The 18,028-nt window shown below is 43.0% G+C and overlaps 2 protein-coding genes across 2 annotated transcripts in view; one reads left to right on the top strand and one right to left on the bottom strand.

The window, feature by feature from the left end:
* Window positions 1-8,822, bottom strand: part of Btaf1 (B-TFIID TATA-box binding protein associated factor 1) — an 89,951-nt gene extending 81,129 nt beyond the window's left edge. Inside the window, exon 1 of the mRNA XM_031390175.1 lies at window positions 8,507-8,822. Coding sequence (XP_031246035.1) covers window positions 8,507-8,520 — 14 coding nt within the window. The 5' untranslated portion in view covers window positions 8,521-8,822. The remainder of the gene's footprint in view (window positions 1-8,506) is intronic.
* Window positions 8,823-15,115: 6,293 nt separating this feature from the next.
* On the top strand, window positions 15,116-17,184 carry Fgfbp3 (fibroblast growth factor binding protein 3). Its single transcript, XM_031390174.1, has 2 exons — window positions 15,116-15,203; window positions 15,503-17,184. The coding sequence occupies exon 2, from the start codon at window positions 15,557-15,559 to the stop codon at window positions 16,304-16,306; it is 750 nt and encodes a 249-aa protein (XP_031246034.1). The 5' UTR covers window positions 15,116-15,203; window positions 15,503-15,556; the 3' UTR covers window positions 16,307-17,184.
* Window positions 17,185-18,028: the final 844 nt, after the last annotated feature.

The raw sequence follows: 18,028 nt of genomic DNA, 5'->3' as shown, positions 1-18,028 counted from the left end.
CATTGGAATTCTCAGAATTTAATCTCTGAAAAAGTAAAAATGGACACCTGACAAAACATTTCACAAAAGTGGTGGTGTAGTCTCAGCTAAGACTGACTAGCACTAACAGCACTACAGACAAGCCCAAGACACAAGGGGCGATGAAATAAGTAAGCAGCTGTAAAATGTAATGACCCAGCTATCTACTGAAGAGAAGGCTCAACAGTTAAGAGCACTGGCTTCTCTTGCAGAGTACCTGGGTTTGGTTCCAGCACCTACATGACATCACCTACACATGGGCAGCTCACGACCACCCGTAACTCCATCTAGACAGCCATTGCACCAATAGACAAACGGAAAAGACACAAGCACACACATGCACACTAAATAGTAAAATAAATATTATTTTAAAGTCAAGTTTGTCAATTTCATTTTTTTTCACAAGTAGATAAAATACAGTAAAATTTAATGTAGAGATTGCTTGTGTTTTTTAAGAAATAAGGAGTTGGGCAGTGGTGGCGTATGCCTTTAATCCCAGCACTTGGGAGGCAGAGGCAGACGGATTTCTGAGTTCGAGGCCAGCCTGGTCTACAGAGTGAGTTCCAGGACAGCCAGACCTACACAGAGAAACCCTGTCTCGAAAAACCAAAAAAAGAAAAAGAAAAAAGAAAGAAAGAAAGAAAGAAAGAAAGAAAGAAAGAAAGAAAGAAAGAGAATAAATGCTGATATGAATACTTCACCAAGAAGTTCTCTACTGTTTAAAAAATGTACATCTTCTAGTACATATTACTGAGAGTAATATGAAACCGCATTGATGCTTCTAAACAAGAAAGTAAACTAATTTAAGACACCACATAGAACGCTCACAAGCAACAGGAAGATATAAAACCACAAAGTCAGGTGCAAGCTCAGGTGGAAAATTGTTTATTATAATTCTAGTATACAGAACATAGAAGCATTCAATAAATACTAATAAGTGATAGTGAAAAGGTATAATCAAACTATGCTATTTTCTCAGTCCATTTTTCTATATTCTACCTACATCCAACAACTTATAGTTCTTTCATGACTATCTTAAAGATAAAAAAACATAAGCTATATTCTTTGACATAAATACATATTTTCAAATTATGAAATTATACCTTTTTAAATGGTTAAAGTGGTGCATTTTGTTTTGGCACAATTAAAATAAAAAACATGGCTGAGAATATAGATCAGTGGTCAGGTGGTTGCCTACCATGCATACTTAAGGCCCTGGATTTAATATCCGGCACAATAAAGTAAACTTACAGATGCACTTTGAGAAAGAAACCAAATCAACATGTTGAAATTTACCACAATGAAATGGAAAATCTTCTATAATACCCCTCTACTTTTTCCTGAATGTCTCTGAATACCTCCTGTCAGCCCTGTAACGGCTAAAGTTAATAGTGTGGGAGGAGCAGGCAGAGTATACTTGTTTGACCCATATAAGTAATTATTTCCCGTCCTTAGCACTTTCCCACATCAAGGAACTTCCTTCTGTCAGCATGTAAGCTCAGCACTGAGAAAGCAGACTCAAGAGACTACAAGTCATCAGGACATGGGGGTGGAGGTGGGGTTACTACTTCCTCTTATTTTGTAGACTAGGATTGTAAAAACAATGTTTCTCTAAAGTATCAGCAAGTGTAGTGAGAATTAACAAGATCCAGCTAAAGTCCTGTTCCTCTGTAGTAACTTGTTTTTGTTTTTTTTTAAAACTTACTTATTTATTATGTGAAAGTACACTGTAGCTATCTTCAGACATACCAGAGGGCATCAGATCTCATTAGGGATGGTTGTGAGCCACCATATGGTGTTGGGATTTGAACTCAGGACCTTCTGAAGAGCAGTCAGTACTCTTAACCACTGAGCTATCTCTCTAGCCCATCTGTAACAATTTGTTAAGAGACAAGTTTCCATTTTCTTCCCAGAATCTTTTGTAGTTGTATCACTTTCAACATATATGGGGAAGTGAGGTGGATACAGCTTCTAAAATAAATCCTCAATGTTAAAATACATATTACTTTTTATGCATAATTCAGAGAAAAATAATACATTCTTTGAACCCACATAATCAAGAAAAAACTTACCTGGCAAATAGGAAAATATTACTGTACAACAGTCAACTCAATCACTTAGGGCATAAACAGGCAACCACACCAAAACAATCCTTTTTAAAAAAATCTGTATCTAGTAAAGGCAGGTACTGGTAGGCCTAATAACCTGAGTTTAGGGCTGGAGAGATGGCTCAGTGAATAAGAGCACTGACTGCTCTTCTGAAGGTTCTGAGTTCAAATCCCAGCAACCACATGGTGGCTCACAACCATCTGTTACGAGACCTGACGCCCTCTTCTGGTGTGTCTGAAGAAAGCTACAGTGTACTTACATATAATAAATAAATAAATCTTTAAAAAAAATAAAAAATAAAAAAAATAACCTGAGTTTAATCCCCAGATTCAAAATGGTGAAAGAGAACCAACTCCCTCAAACTGCCCTTTAAGCAAGTGTGTCTCTGTCCATCCGTCCGTCCCTCCCTTTCTCCCTTCCTCTCTCCCTCCCTCTCTCTCCCTCTCTCTCTCTCTCTCTCTCTCTCTCTCTCTCTCTCTCTCTCTCTCTCTCTCTCTCTCTCTCTCTCACACACACACACACACACACACACACACACACTTTTTCTAATCTACATTAATCTACATTTCTAATCTGCAAGCCCGAAAGCCCAGCAGTCAAGAGTTTGAGAGAAGACTACTCAACTGGAATTTGACCTAGACTACAAAAACAAGACCCAGTCTCAAAGAAAGGCAAATCTACATTAAGCTTAGAACCTAACAGTTATAGATTCACTGCCCATGAATAAGCCTTAAGAAAGGATCTAAAGTTGCCTTTTCTGCTTCTAATTTCCACTAAGTAAAAAAGATAAAACAGGTGTGTCACAAAGCCAAGAAGATAGAATTCAACGATTTAGCAAGTAATACCTAAACTGTTTGAAAGCAATAGTACAAGCTCTTAACAAGTACTAATTTGGTGGGGGGTAGGGAGGTGCAAAAATTTATGGGACAAACATAGTAAGTTTAGCTGACTTCCCAGCATCCATATTTTAACAGCAGTTAAACAGTAAGCACCTAAGGAAGACACATATTTTCCAATGATATTCTATTGAATTTTACAGTGAATTTTAAATGCTGCCTTCATTCACAATTGTAAAGACTGTTACTTATACAAGATTTATATCCTCATCCACAGATCTAAAGTTTACTGTGCACTTCATAATTTGCCACACTCTAAGTACAATAAAACCAATCCTTATAAGAATGTTAGCAGAGTCGGGCAGTGGTGTCGCACGCCTTTAATCCCAGCACTTGGAAGGCAGAGGTAGGCGGATTTCCGAGTTCGAGGCCAGCCTGGTCTACGGAGTGAGTTCCAGGACAGCCAGGGCTACACAGAGAAACCCTGTCTCGAAAAACCAAAAAAAAAAAAAAAAAAAAAAAAAGATAGCAGAATCAGTATTTTTTTTAATCATACAAAATGCTTGATTACATTCTACACACTTTACATCACAAAAGCCATGTTATAACAGGACGTATTTTAAAACATTTAAAACTATTCTGATCATTTATTTTTTAAAAGTATGATCCTGGGCTGGAGAGATGGCTCAGCAGTTAAGAGCACTGGTTGGTCTTCCAGAGGTCCAGCAACCACATGGTAGCTCACAACCATCTATAATGAGATCCAATGCCCTCGTCTGGTGTGTCACCAAAAGCACACTCATTTATACATACATAAATACATACATACATACTCACACTTGTATGATCCTGAGCTGGAGCAATTGCCCTGCAGTCTAGAACTCTTTCCTTTTCTTCCAGAGGACTTGAGTTCGATTCCCAGCACTCATGTCAAGCCACTCACAATAAACCGTAACCCCAGCTCCAGGGAATTTGATGTGTTTGGCCTCCAAGGTAAACTGCACTCACATGCACATACCTCACATAGAGGCATACACATATACATAATTAAAACTAATAAAAATAAATATTTTGAAACAGACAATTTATAAGTACATATACTTATAAATATGTGCTCCTATATGCCTATATATACTCATAAATATAGAATATACTTATAAACATGCAAAGCTAAAGTAAATGTTCTTCCCAACAACAACAAAAGCATAGTTAGGTGTCGGTCCTGTTAGTGTACCTATAAACCTAGCAGAGGCAGGACAGGCTGGTAAGACAGTTGCAGGCCAGCCTAGAATGCATGTCCAGAGTCTACCTCACAAAACCAAAACTAGAGTTATAGTTCAGTAGTAAAATATTTGCCTGGCATTCGTTAAGTTCCTGAGTTCAATCCCCAGTATGGCCAAACAACAAAAACCTATAGCTGAACTAGGAAACACTCACTGTGGTCTCAGCTATGGGAAAATGAAAAAAAAAAAAAAAAGAATAGCTTGGGCACTACATTGAGACCCCTGTCTCCAATAAGAAAAAGACAATAAAAAATAAACTGCATTGAATGACTCCTAAAAACCAGGCACACTGCTCAAGATGGAAAGACAAGACCCAAATCTGTCCCAAACAGAATTTATTAATTCAGCAAAAGAGAGAACAATTAGGCAGCTAGCTACTAAGTGTAACAAATAGTTTGAGAAACAAAAAACACACCACTGTAAATAGCACAGGTAAAATAAAACTAAGGAAGAAGGCTTCCAAGCAAAGTGATGTACAGACACTTAGGCATACTTCAGACTGTAACGAAAAAGACATGATGGGAAGATTAATCGTGCCAGATAAAAAGAATGGGAGGTAAAAACACTCTAGGAAAGGAAGACAGAAGGGAAGGAGGATGGCAAGTATAGAGAAATTGATGCAAGATGTAGTAAGAACCAAGACATCTCCTACAAGAAGTTTGGGAATTTGGACCTCATCTAGGCAACAGAAACCTAGCCAGTCAAAGGCAGAAAAATAATCTAATTAAAATTTGCATACTAGCAAATAACACGACTGAAGTGATAAATAATTTGGAGATGCCAACAAGAACAAGCATAAAGAAAAAGGCTGCTATGAGCTGGCCAGATCTGCTCCTGCTGCTGCTGCTGCTGCTGCTGCTGCAGATGAAGGTATTAGACTTGTGCCCTAACAACCTGAGTTCTATCCCTGGAACGCAAGTTAGAAAGGAAAAAACTCCCACAAGTTGTCCTCTGCATACTCACACAAAAATTTTTAAAGAGAGCATTTCTTTCTGCTTCCTAACTGTGGATGCAGTATGGCCAGCTGTCTCATGTTCCCACATGCCTTCCTGACCATGATCAACTGTACCCTGAAACTGAGCCAAACTAAAACCCCTTTCCTCTAAAAAAGGGAAATAAAGAAAAAAAAAAGTGTGCCCTTGGACTAAACAATGGAGTTTAGGGCTGGAGAGATGGCCCAGTGGTTAAGAGCACCGACTGCTCTTCCAAAGGTCCTGAATTCAATACCCAGCAACCACATGGCGGCTCACAACCATCCATAACAAGATCTGACACCCTCTTCTGGAGTGTCTGAAGACAGCTACAGTGTACTTACATATAATAAATAAATAAATCTTTAAAAAAAAAACAATGGAGTTTAGATGACTGCAGCAATTACAGAAAATCAGAAAGAGGGGCTGCAGGAAGCTTAGAAAGGTGGGGCAAGATTAGACTTAGTGACTGGCTAGATAGAGGGAATGAAAAAGACAGGAAAGGCTGTGCGGCGGTGGTGCATGCCTTTAACCCCAGCACTTGTGAGGCAGGGGCAGAAGGATTTCTGAGTTTCAGGCCAGCCTGGTCTACAGAGTGAGTTCCAGGACAGCCAGAGCTATACAGAGAAACCCTGTCTCGAAAAAACAAAAAAAAACAAAAACAAACAAAAAAAGAAACAAAGAAAGGAAGGAAGGAAGGAGGAAAGAAGGAAGGAAGAAAGGAAGAAAAAGACAGGAAAGTCAAAGACGATTCCAGATTTCCCCACAGAAGAAGGAACAACGGTACCAATGTTTCTAAGATCTTAAAATGTTGGGCAGTAATGCCACACACCTTTAATCCCAGCACTCAGGTGGCAGAGGCAGGTGGATCTCTAAATTAAAAGCCAGTGTACTCTACAGAACAAGTTCCAGGACAGCCAAGGTTACAGAGAAACCCTTGTGGGGTCTTAAAAATATATGGTTTCTCTACAGTTATGGGCATTGACATAAACAGTGCAAAAGTATTTTTTATTTGATTCTGGTATACGATTTCTATTTCTCAAACTATATTCTGCCTATTTTACATAAAAGTACTAAAATGAATCCCCACTTCTACAATACCAACAATAGAAAAATTAAGCTTATTTAGCACAGACTTACGCTTACTGCATGACATCATACCTGAAACTACAAAGTTTGTTTTTCAAACTGAATCCACAAGCATTTTTAAAAGTCCAATACCTCCTCCCAAACAAGGCATTCAAAGCCTTTGCTTAAATTTAGATTACTAATCCAAGCAGAGAAGAAGCTTCTATAAAATGTGGCTGGCTTTAATTATGGCAGTGAATTAAAAAAAAAAAAACAACAACACTGGAACAAACAGCACTAGTCTTTGAAAGCAGATAATGAGGGCCAAAGCCTTTAAAACCCACTCTTTCCTTCAAAATTTGGGTCTATAGATTAGTGCTAAGCAAAGAAGATGAATCTTTTAAAGCAAGCTTTCCAACATTGTACAAATATACACCTACTTTATGAAGGGAAGTACTAATTCCCTTAAACTAAAGAAGCCTGATAAGGCCAGGTAATACTGCATCTCTAATCTCAAAACCAGAGTTCCTTCTGATTTTCAAGGCTAGCCTGGGCTACATGAGCCCCTTGTCTCAAAGAAGAAGAAAGAGTTAAAAAAGAGACTAATAAATCCCATGTTGGGGCTGGAGAGATGGTTCAGCGGTTAAGAGCCCTGAGTGCTCTTCTGAAGGTCCTGAGTTCAAATCCCAGCAACCACATGGTGGCTTACAACCATCCATAATAAGATCTGACGCCCTCTTCTGGGCTGTCTGAAGACAACTACTGTGTACTCACATATAATAAATAGATAAATCTTTAAAAAAAAAAAATCTCTGGACTGGCGGTGGTGGCGCACGCCTTTAATCCCAGCACTTGGGAGGCAGAGGCAGGTGGATTTCCGAGTTCCGACGCCAGCCTGGTCTACAGAGTGAGTTCCAGGACAGCTAAGGCTACACAGAAAAACCCTGTCTCGAAAAACCAAAAAAAAAAAAAAAAAATCTCATGTTGTTCATGTACCAATATATTTCTGGTGTATATATATTTATGCATTTACATGGGAGTAAATTATAAATCTATCTGTATTTGCAGAAATAAGAAATGCCACCTGAATTTCCTTAAAGCAGTTTCATAGATGCTGAAATAAAAGTCTTTCTCCCACTGAATGGATAAGCCTGCTTATGAAATAAAAATTAGGTGTTCCTACTACCAGTACCTAGCAACCCTCTTCACTCAACTCCCATGGGATTCTCCCACACACTATTATATCAGATACCTAGGGAGTCTGTGACAAGAGTTAGTCTCTCCTTACAAGAGAAAACTTCTGCATACACTGTGCATAAGGAATGTGTTCAACTAATTTCGAAAAATTGGTGAAAGCTGTTTATTTTCATCATTTACCTCCCTCAGTCCATTTGGTGAAAGGACTCAATTCTCATTAAGCAAACTTATCATCCCTAAAGGACTTGGTAACTCTTAGTGACTAAACACCGAGAGACCATCTCGACTACTTAGACGTCATCGGGACACCAAAATCATTTCCAAGTTTCCAACCCATTCTATCATCAGAAGCTATACAAGTTAAATGCTTGTACGTTTTCCTATAATTTTCTCAGACTTTCCCACAGTGGCAAAGTTTTACAATAATTTAACATCTATGATATCGCTGGGGAAGAGATGCTAAAATAGTCATCTGCTTAAGACCACACGCTGACTGACAGAATACTTAACTGCTGAACCAAAAAGAGGAATGAGACCTCAAGAAAAAAAAGTGAGAAAAACTATACCCCTTACACTGTAAATTCTGCACAACCAGATGGTCTCTTAGATAACAGTATTTCAACCCGCGCCTCCATCGACAGTTACTACCAAGTTTTGCCATGAAAATGGTGGTTAGCGAACAGACTTTGATACTACGGAAGAAAAAGAAAAGAAACTCGCCTAGAACTCACAGGGGGAAGAGAAACCAAAGAAGAGCAACGTGGTGAAGAAAAGAGAAAAATAAAATAAAATAAAAGCCAGATCGAACGCGCCGAGTCACATTTAAGGAGAGAGGGGAAAAAAAAAAAAAAAAAAGCCCTGCTTGAGCCGATTTCTCCGGGTAACCCGAGCCCAAAGCGCCTGCCAGCCAAGGGAAGCCTCGGAAGTCTGGGCGAGCAGCGGCGCTCACGACCCGCACGGTCGCGCCGGGAGCGGACAGCCTGACCCGCGCGCTCCCCGTTAGCTGACGGGCGGCGACACCCACCTGGAGACCGCCATGGCCGGCGCCGGCGGTTCGGAACTCCCGGGGAGCTACACGCCGCGCCGCCCCGGCGCTCGTTTCCCGAGCAGAGCGGCGCAGGCCCAGGCCGCCGGGCGCAGGGCAGCAGGCTGCGCGGCGGGTAGCGGCCGGCACGGGCCTTCCGGCATGGGCCGGCCCCCTGAGCTCGTCTCTGCCGCGACCGGGGTCCCACACGCGGGCGGAGGCGGCACCGCTCTGACCCGCACCACTTCAAACCGGGTGCCCCCAACCCCGCTCTCTGCTGACGCACACGCCGGCACGCCGGACTTAGCGTCGCCACGCCGGAAGTGATGTCACCAGCACGTGGCCCCGCGCGCTGCGGGCCGGGCGAGCCGGGTGTCGGAGCGCTGGGCGGCTGCGGGAGGGGAGCTGGTGCTGGTTGGCGGTGTGGATCAGGAGAGGGCTCCCAGTCTTTAAGATTAAGGGGAGAAATGGAAAGAGGTCTTCACCTTTCAGAGAACGATGAGGGTCACCCAGCTAACGTTCCGAAAGTTCCAATCCTCGGTTTCTAAGTGTTTCCCATCCTGACCCTACTAACCCAGCTAGGCGGCTTCCAAACAAGAACAAACTGGAGAAAGGAGACTCCAGCCCAGGTCGCGATGCTGTAGGCGGGATGAAGTCTAGAAGGAAACGAACGCTACAGAAGGCTGGCTAGGGTGGTGCAGGCCTATAATCCTAGCACCTGTGAGGCTGAGGCAGCAGATTGTGAAATTGAGGGTCAGTCTGGGCCAGACGGGGGTGGGGGTTAGGCTCAAGTGTATATTTTCTATTATTTACTAGAAGTTCTGCATAAATGCTGAAGGAACTGCCCATGATTTTGCCTAGGCCTGTCACCCTTCTTCCCGTCGTCTTTTCCTCCTTCCGTCCCCCCACTGCTAAACACTCCTCTGGAAACTACTGTGTCCTCTTCGCACTTTAAAATTTGTTTTTATGCCAGTAGTCAAAGTAGTATTTCTCTGGTTTCGGCAAGCCCAGTTTATAGGCCAATGACAAATTAATCATCAAAAGGCACATGCGCTGTCGCCCTTCCTTATAAAACATGCCCACTAGCTTCTATTTGGAAGTATGTCTCAATCCTTGACTCTAGTCTGCTTGTCATCTGTAAGATGAGAAGCGCTGTAAAGGGCTGTGGGAGGTGGGAGGGATGTCATGAATCCAGGAGAGTTCCCAAGAACTTGGTGAACTATAAGACAGGTCTGTATAGGAGGAGATGAAGAAAGGGCCTAAGAGCCTACAAAAGTATTGCATAGGTGGCTTACATTACCTCTTATCATTATAAGGCAAAGCTAATAAAGTAGCATGATGTTTTTCCACGGTTTGTTATTTGACAGTGCTGGGGCTAGAACTCACGACCTCACACATTTGGCCAGTGCTTTATCATTGATTTACACCCCCCGGCCTGTAAAGTACCTTTTCATCTTCAATTTATAAGTGAGGAAAAGTAAGCTCCAAAACTTTAAGTAATTGTCTAACTCCAAGACAGTAATACTGTTTATTTTCCATCCACTCAGAGGACCTAGGTTCACTTCCCAGCACCCATATGGTGGCTCACAACCCTCTGTAATTACAGGTCCAAGAGATCTGATGCCTTCTGACTTAACATGGGCACCAAGCCGACATGTGATACACATGCATTCATACAGGCAAAATCTCATGTAGAGCCGGGCAGTGGTGGCACACACCTTTAATCCCAGCACTTGGGAGGCAGAGGCAGGTGGATTTCTGAGTTTGAGGCCAGCCTGGTCTACAGAGTGAGTTCCAGGACAGCCAGGGCTATAAAGAGAAACCCTGTCTCAAAAAAAAAAAAAAAATCTCATGTAAATGTAAAAAGGTTTTGAAAGGAAAGTAAACATAAGTGTAGAAATGTTTTCCTGGTACATAAACCAGAATACTGGAAAAGAAAGTGGCAAAGGCCTGTCTGAACCAGGTAGTTAGGGAAAAAACAAGATGTTTAAGCTGATAACTATATGACAAGAGGTGTCTGGCTATGCAGACATCCTGGAAGCACTCGAGGTAATGGGTACACCTAAGATTTAGTCCATTCTGATTCGAAGAGTAAATGGGGGCTTGAAAGTAAAGGATTTGGATTTTTTTTTTTTTTCAAGACAGGGTTTCTCTGTGTAGCCCTGGCTGTCCTGGCACTCCCTCTGTAGACCAAACTGGCCTTGAACTCAGAGACCGACCTCCTGCCTCTGCCTCGTATGTGCTGGGTTTAAAAGTATGGTGTGCCACCACTAACATCTGGCTGATCTGGCTCATTTTAAAGTCCTTTCTCATAACACGTAACAACTGTGTCCAAAAAAATTTTGTAATCTCACTAAGCTTCATTTCTACAACTGGGAAGTGAAGAAAATAGTGGTGGTCATGGAGTTAGTAGGGACTAGATGGGAATGCACACCACTGAACCAAATGACTGCTGCATAAGCATTCAAGCCTACTCATTAAGGTGATGAATCCAGGGACTAGGTTATGCTAGGCACAGTGTGACTCTGAGCTAAGCCTCCATTTCTGATTATTCCTTTTGTTATCAAAATCACCTTGAGCTGATTACTTAATTTCTGTATCTTAATTCTTCAAATGAGAAATGGGAAAAGTAACACTAGTTCACAATTTTTGACAGTATGGTTGTCTAAGTTACACATGTGGGGATTGAAAAATCTAGTACATATAGCACTTATGATGCCACATCCCACCAGCTTCTAGGTCAATGTTTTTTAATGAAATATGTGTATAATTCTATGGTATGCTGACTTTTATAAGCATGGTACTACTAGACCTATACATTTCTTGAGGATCCATGCATATCCCCAGTTCACAGTGGCTGTAGAAACACATTCTTCCTTTCACCCCTGATTTGATACCAGCTCCACTGAGGCCCAGAGCCACTGCTTTTTGGTTTTGTTTGTTTGTTTGTTTTTGTTTTTTGAGACAGGGTTTCTCTGTGTAGCCCTGGCTGTCCTGGAACTCACTCTGTAGACCAGGCTGGTCTCGAACTCAGAAATCCACCTGCCTCTGCCTCCCAAGTGCTGGGATTAAAGGTGTGCGTGTGCCACTACTGCCCAGCCCAGAGCCACTTCTTAAGGTTCTTGGAACCAATGGGCTCTGTGCTGTAAGACCTCTCAGTACCAGGAAGCTGCTCCCATACAAAGGCAGAGCCTTGGCCAGGCTCGAGTGCCTGCCAAGTTACCAGAGATTGTGCTTTGGGATCTGTGATGGCGGTTGGAGAGGTTAAGACTAAGGCACCTATGCTTGGTAAGGGGTGTGGATGCCCCTTCACTTGGCCACCCAGTGCTAAGGTACATGAGCCTGGCCAGACCCAATACTGCCACCCTTCACATCAGATATTAGAAGGGACAGCAGCAAGTTAGGGGTCTGCTGGACTGGGGACAGTTCTCCAGAGGGACTCAAAGGCTCTGCCCTCCTTCTCCAAGCCTACAATCTTTTTTTCTTCCTAAGAGGCACTTGGGAGGAGAGGGGGGAAGGTCAGTCAGGGCTAGGAAGGAAACAGAGGGTGGGAGGACATTAATGGAGGGGAGTAATACAACCTCTGTGTTCACATGTGAAACTCAAACACTCAAGAATACACTCTGGGAGAGCTACAGAATAAAAAAGGATGGCAAGAGAAAATTCCACCAGCCACACCCCTAGCAGCAGGCTCAGCCACGTGAGGCCCAGAACACTTGAACTGTAGTCCCAGAGGAGGGAGAGTTGGTTATTCACAGCCCAGGGCTCCTGGGGTTGGACCTCCCTCGGAAAAATTTTATTTCTAGTCATGTCTATGTGTGGCAGTATGTACATGTGAGTACAGGTTCCACGAAGGAGAGAAGAGGGTGACAGGTCCCTAGAACTGGAATACAGCTGGCTTTGAGCTACCTGAGATGGCTGCTAGGAACCAAATTCTGCTTTTCTGCTAGAGCAGTAAGCACGTTTCACTCCAGCCGCTAAAATGCTGCTATGTTGTGGTTTGTTTCTTGTTTTTGACATAGTCTTGCCGTTTCTCAGGCTGGCCTGGACCTCGCTATGCTGCCCAGGCTTGAATGTGTGCTTCTCCTCCCTCAGCATTTAAAGTGTTGGAATTACAGGCATGAGCCACCAGGCGACTGCAGTTCTGCTTCATTTGCCATGTTTTTGAACTTATCTTGATGTTTCTGTGTGCCCTTCCCTTTTCTTCTTGAAGAAAGAATGTCTCTGACATCAAACCTCAGTCTGTGGATCTAGCTCATAAGTTTAATGTAATTAGAGCATAAGACCACAAGATGTCAGACTTTAGCTGAAAAATCTATCAAGGGTCGTTCCACCCTTGATAGTTATCAGAGCACTGGGTGGTGGAGAGGTGTTCCTGGAACTACTTTTAGTGCTTTACATGAGAGAATGTTTTTCTGAGAAATTTAAAAAGGGCTTCCATCTGTGAAATGTTTTCATTATCTACTGATAATTAGGAAACTTTTGTTAGAGTTCCTGTTTTCATGTCCTTAGGGTTTCTTAATGCCATAGGTACCAATATGTTTTCATTAAAAAATTTTAGCCAGGGGGCTGGCGAGATGGCTCAGCAGTTAGGAGCACTGTCTGCTGTTCCAGAGATCCTGAGTTCAATTCCCAGCAACCACATGGTGGCTCACAACCATCTGTAATAAGATCTGATGCCCTCTTCTGGCCTTCAGGGCTACATGCAAGCACAATGTTATATACATAATAAATAAATAAATCTTTAAAAAAAAAAATTTAGCCGGGCAGTGGTGGTGCAGGTGGATTTCTGGGTTGGAGGCCAACCTGGTCTACAGAGTGAGTTCCAGGACAGCCAGGGCTACACAGAGAAACTCAGGAAACCCTGTCTCAAAAAAAAAAAAAAAAAAAAAATTTTTTTTTTTAACTGGTATAGCCAGGCAAGGTGGTGCACATCTTTAATCTCAGCACTCTGGAGGCAGAGGCAGGCATATCTCTGTGAGTTCAAGGCCATCCTGGTCTACAAATCCAGTTTCAGGACAGCAAGGGGTATGACCCAGAGAACCCTGTCTCAAGAAAGCAAAAACAAAACAAAATGGTATAATTAATACCAAAATTAGAAAAGGAACTTCAGTGCTGAGAGGTGAAAGGCCTTGAGCACACTAAGCAAGTCTCTACCAGTGAGCAACATCCCTATTCCCTAGAGAAATACAAGCTTTAACAAATCAAAACCACTTTACCATTACTTGTGTGTATCAGAGCGGCTTGTATGCTGAATGGCGATCACAGAACAACTTTGTGAAGCCATTCCTCTCTGTCTCTCCTCACATGGGTCTCCCCAGCCTCTTGGCAATAAACTTTTTTTTAATTAGATATTTCCTTTATTTACATGTCATATGATATCTCCTTTCCCAGTTTCCCCTCTGATAAAAATTAAATTAAATTAAAATGAAAACAAAACAAAACAAAAAAGGCAATAGACTCTTAAAGTAAAAAAAGACTGCATACACTATGGAGCTAGAGGTAAGATGAATATAAAACCCTTAAAAATAACTTAAAAATAACTTTGCTTAAAATACAAGGTCACAGATACACAATGAACTCAAGATCCAAGAGACCCTATTTTTAAAATAGGAGTTTTATCCCAGCACTTGGGAGGCAGAGGCAGGCAGATTTCTGAGTTCGAGGCCAGCCTGGTCTACAGAGTGAGTTCCAGGACAGCCAGGGCTACACAGAAAAACCCTGTCTTGAAAGACCAAAAAAAAAAAAAAAAAAAAGGAGTCTTATATGATGGCTGGGCAAATTAAAGAGACTTGCTGCTAAGCCTACCCATCTGAGTTGAATCCGTCAATTCTTGAGACTCAAAAGGCGGGAGGAGATAGTAGACTCCTGAAACTTGTCTTCTGACTTCTTCAAGTGTACTGTAGCATTTGAGCACACACAACAAATAAACAATAAGCAGAGGCATACAAAGAACAGGTTAATACTTAAATTTTACTCCATTTGAATTTGTATTACTTTTCAATCACAAAGCAAACTGTTCCTTATAGGACTTTTGAGTTTTGAAAAATACTTGGAACTAATTTATCATATCTCAAATAATTAAAACCCAAAATGCCCCTGCTTGGGTGTTCTGATGAAAAATACAGAACTGAGTGGTATGATAAATAGAAAGACTGAAAATAGGAGGGTCTTTGAGATGACTCAATAGGCAAAAGCACTTGCTATCCTACCGGGCCCTACAAACTAAGTTGGGCCTCTGGGGTACACTCATGCAGAAGAAATACATGCAATGCAAAAAGAAATAAGGAAATTACAAATAGCATCTGGTTCTGAATATTATTATTTCATTTTATCTTTTTAAACTATATATAGGCTTCAGATAAATATGTACAAGTTTCAAAAGAACAGAAAGTTTTGTTAACATTTGTCTTATTTTCAGCGGTGAAAGCAAAACACAGCATTTTATATTTCATGTCACACGGCTGCTTCTATCATACTTCTGCGGCAGGATGGTTCTGCACGCGGGTGTATTTTCTGTGTGTATTAGCAGTGGGCAAAACCTAGTGAGAGAAGTCTGGGAGGGACATGAAGGGGGAGGCTCCTTCTGCCCCATTGATAACGGATTCATTCACTGAGAGCAGTTTAAAACAGACTAATCCCTTATGCAGTCATTCGCTCTACTCTAATAGGGCCCCTCCACCTCATCTAGAATTCGGTAAGCTAAAGTACATGTATCCGATTAATCTGAAATGATTTTGTAGATAGCTTGGTGAAGGGTAGAGGGTGTGGGGTTGGGAGGGTGATTATTAAACTTCATTTTTCTATCTTAGTGGATGTTAAAAAAACGATTCCTTAAACATTAAGTTGTTCCCTTAGGACAGACAGCTCTTTAGAGGGGCTTCTCCCTGCTAAACTGAGAACTTTGGTTTCGGGAAAGTCGGGTCAGGGGAGTTGGCAGATTCCCGTGTCCAGGGAGAGGTCTGAGGGGGACTCATCCGTAGCCTTCATTCGCAGATCCAGGATGCTCCTCGCCGCCTGCTGCCTGCGCTGAGGTCCCAGGAATCCCGGATGAGTGACATGGCCAAGGCGGGAGTGAGTCCTCCGAGGCCGCGGGCGTCGCTCTCGCCGCTGCCGCTGCTGTTGCTGCTGGGAGGCTGCCTCCTCTCGGTCGCCGGGAGGGACAGGGGAGCAACTGGCAGGGAAGTGGCCCGGGCCTCCGGCCCCACGGACGGCTCCTCGGGTCGCTTCGTGAGTCCGGAGCAGCACGCGTGCAGCTGGCAGCTCCTGGTGCCCGCCCCGGAGACGCGGACGGGCGGAGAGCTGGCCCTGCGCTGCCAGACCCCGGGCGGGGAGAGCTTGCTCTGCGCCTACCGCGGGCATCCGGAGCGCTGCGCGGCCACCGGCGCCCGGCGCGCGCACTACTGGAGACGGCTGCTGGGCGCGCTGCGCAGGAGACCGCGGCCCTGCCTGGACCCCGCGCCGCTGCCGCCACGCCTGTGCGCCCGCAAGACGACCGGCGCCGAGCTGCACCCCAGCTTCCCCGCGCGCCCCAGCGAGCAGCCCCGGCCCAAGGCGAGGAGCCGGGCTCGGCCGCGACAGTCAGTGCGGTCCCCGAGCTCCCTACCGGATAAGAAGCCCTTGCTGGTGAAGTCCAACTCCGGCGGGAGGAAGGCGGGCTCAGACCGGGTCCCGGAGCCTCCTGCGACAGCAGGACTCCAACCCAACGGGCTGGACCAGAATGCCGAGCTCACTGAGACCTACTGCGCCGAGAAGTGGCACTCCCTTTGCAACTTCTTTGTCAATTTCTGGAATGGCTGAGGCTGCGGGCTGGCAGGGGCACTAGGGGCAGGTGCTGCGGAGCAGAGGGCAGCGCAACCGGGGCGGGAGGCTCAGGGCGTCTTAGACGGGGAACCGGGATGGAGAGTAGGCTAGTCTGCTAGTAGGGATTTCCAAAATGGGGCAGGGGTCAGGGTGAGAAGAATCTGAAGCAGTAGGAGAGCTTTTTTGAAGCATCTCAATTCTGATTTAAGAGCAGAAGAAATAGTGGAAGCGGAGAGATTTTATATTAAGTATGCGAAATTTGTAGAATAGGGAGAGAAGCTGAGAATAGCGAGAATGAAGTGACTAAAGAGGTGCGACTCTTTCCTAGGAAGTGGGATGCAATGTATATCAACACATTGTCATTAAATGTAACTGTAAGAACCTGAGCCATGTTGAATTGTTCAAAATTTTCTTGAATTTTCAGCTTGAGAAATGATTACCCCTCCTTTCTGGTTTGTTATGAACTCTGGGTGTGACATAGAAAGTGTGATCTTTCTATGTAGATTAAAGCCTTATAGGTAAAAAATAAATCTGAGATTGGATTATCAGGACAATTGCTTTTCAGTCCCCTTACTACTTTTTAACTGAATTTTAAGCCTACTGTCCTGAAAAGTTCATTAACTACCTAAAATCAGAAGTGAATTTTAGATGTTCAGTGCTCTCTAGATCTTCAAATACAAACAAAAATCTCCAAGCCTTTAAAGTTTGATCACTCTTTTTAAAATCAACTAAAATGTAAACATGTATCTGGATCATTTGGCCCTTCATCTCTTTTGTAATTAAATTTAAAATGTGGGTTTTTAAAATATGTTGTAACGATCGTCTTTAATTAAAAAAAAACGGATTGGATTTAAAGAGTTGGAAAACGATGGAAATTCTGCTATTTATTTGTTTATTTACTTATTTATTTATACTTTGTGTGTGGGGGGGATGAGGTTATGTGCCCCATGCATGGAAGCTCCTGTGGAACAGATGAGAGCATCCGATCCTTTAGAAATGGGTCTGTGATCTGCCATGTGGGTGCTGGGAATTGAACTCTTTAGCCCCCGTTTATCTATTTCTAAGTACACCTTTATTTAAGCACCCCATCATCTGTGTGTGGTGTGTGTGTGAGTGTCTGTCTGTTTTGTGTGTTTGAGATTGTCATTTTCTCAAACCCACCATTCCTCAGACTTCCAAGTTCTGGGTTTATAGGTACTCCACCATGACCAACTTAAATTAAGTTTTCCCCCCATTTATTTATGTATTTATTTATTTATTCACTTTACATACTTATCACAGTCAACCCCGAATTAAGTTCATAATTTGAATGGTTGAAAGGAGAAACTGAAATTTTTTTTATAAAGCAAGAGTCAATAACAGGAAGCTTTTGGGCGGTGTTTTTGTTCTGCTTGAACTTCCAAGAGCATTCTCTCCCCTCTCTTCCTTGACCCCTTCTCACTTGTCCTCTGTTTCCTTTTCTTCCTCCTTCTCTCTTTCCTCCAATTTGAATTAGCTGTCAGCATTTTAAGATGGGATAATTTCATATAAAATCCCAAAGTTCTCGCTTTTCTTGAAGAAAATCAGCTCTACCAACCGGCTGGTTTGGCTGCCTGTCTTTGGATGTCTAGAGTTCTTACTCATTCCAGTGCACCCGTCAACTTTATTAATTTGTGTTGGCGGGGGGAAGGTATGCACATGTAGAGGTCAGAGCAGACCTTGCCTCCAGAGTTAGTTATC

Source organism: Mastomys coucha, unplaced genomic scaffold (assembly GCF_008632895.1).
Source record: "Mastomys coucha isolate ucsf_1 unplaced genomic scaffold, UCSF_Mcou_1 pScaffold21, whole genome shotgun sequence".
NCBI lineage: Eukaryota > Metazoa > Chordata > Mammalia > Rodentia > Muridae > Mastomys > Mastomys coucha.
The sequence above is the reverse complement of the archived record's forward strand: the minus strand, read 5'-3'. Positions and strand labels throughout refer to the sequence as shown.

Bases quoted from the DNA above. Each gene is read 5' to 3' on its own strand.
- Fgfbp3 (XM_031390174.1), top strand. From the start codon at position 15,557: ATGAGTGACATGGCCAAGGCGGGAGTGAGTCCTCCGAGGCCGCGGGCG.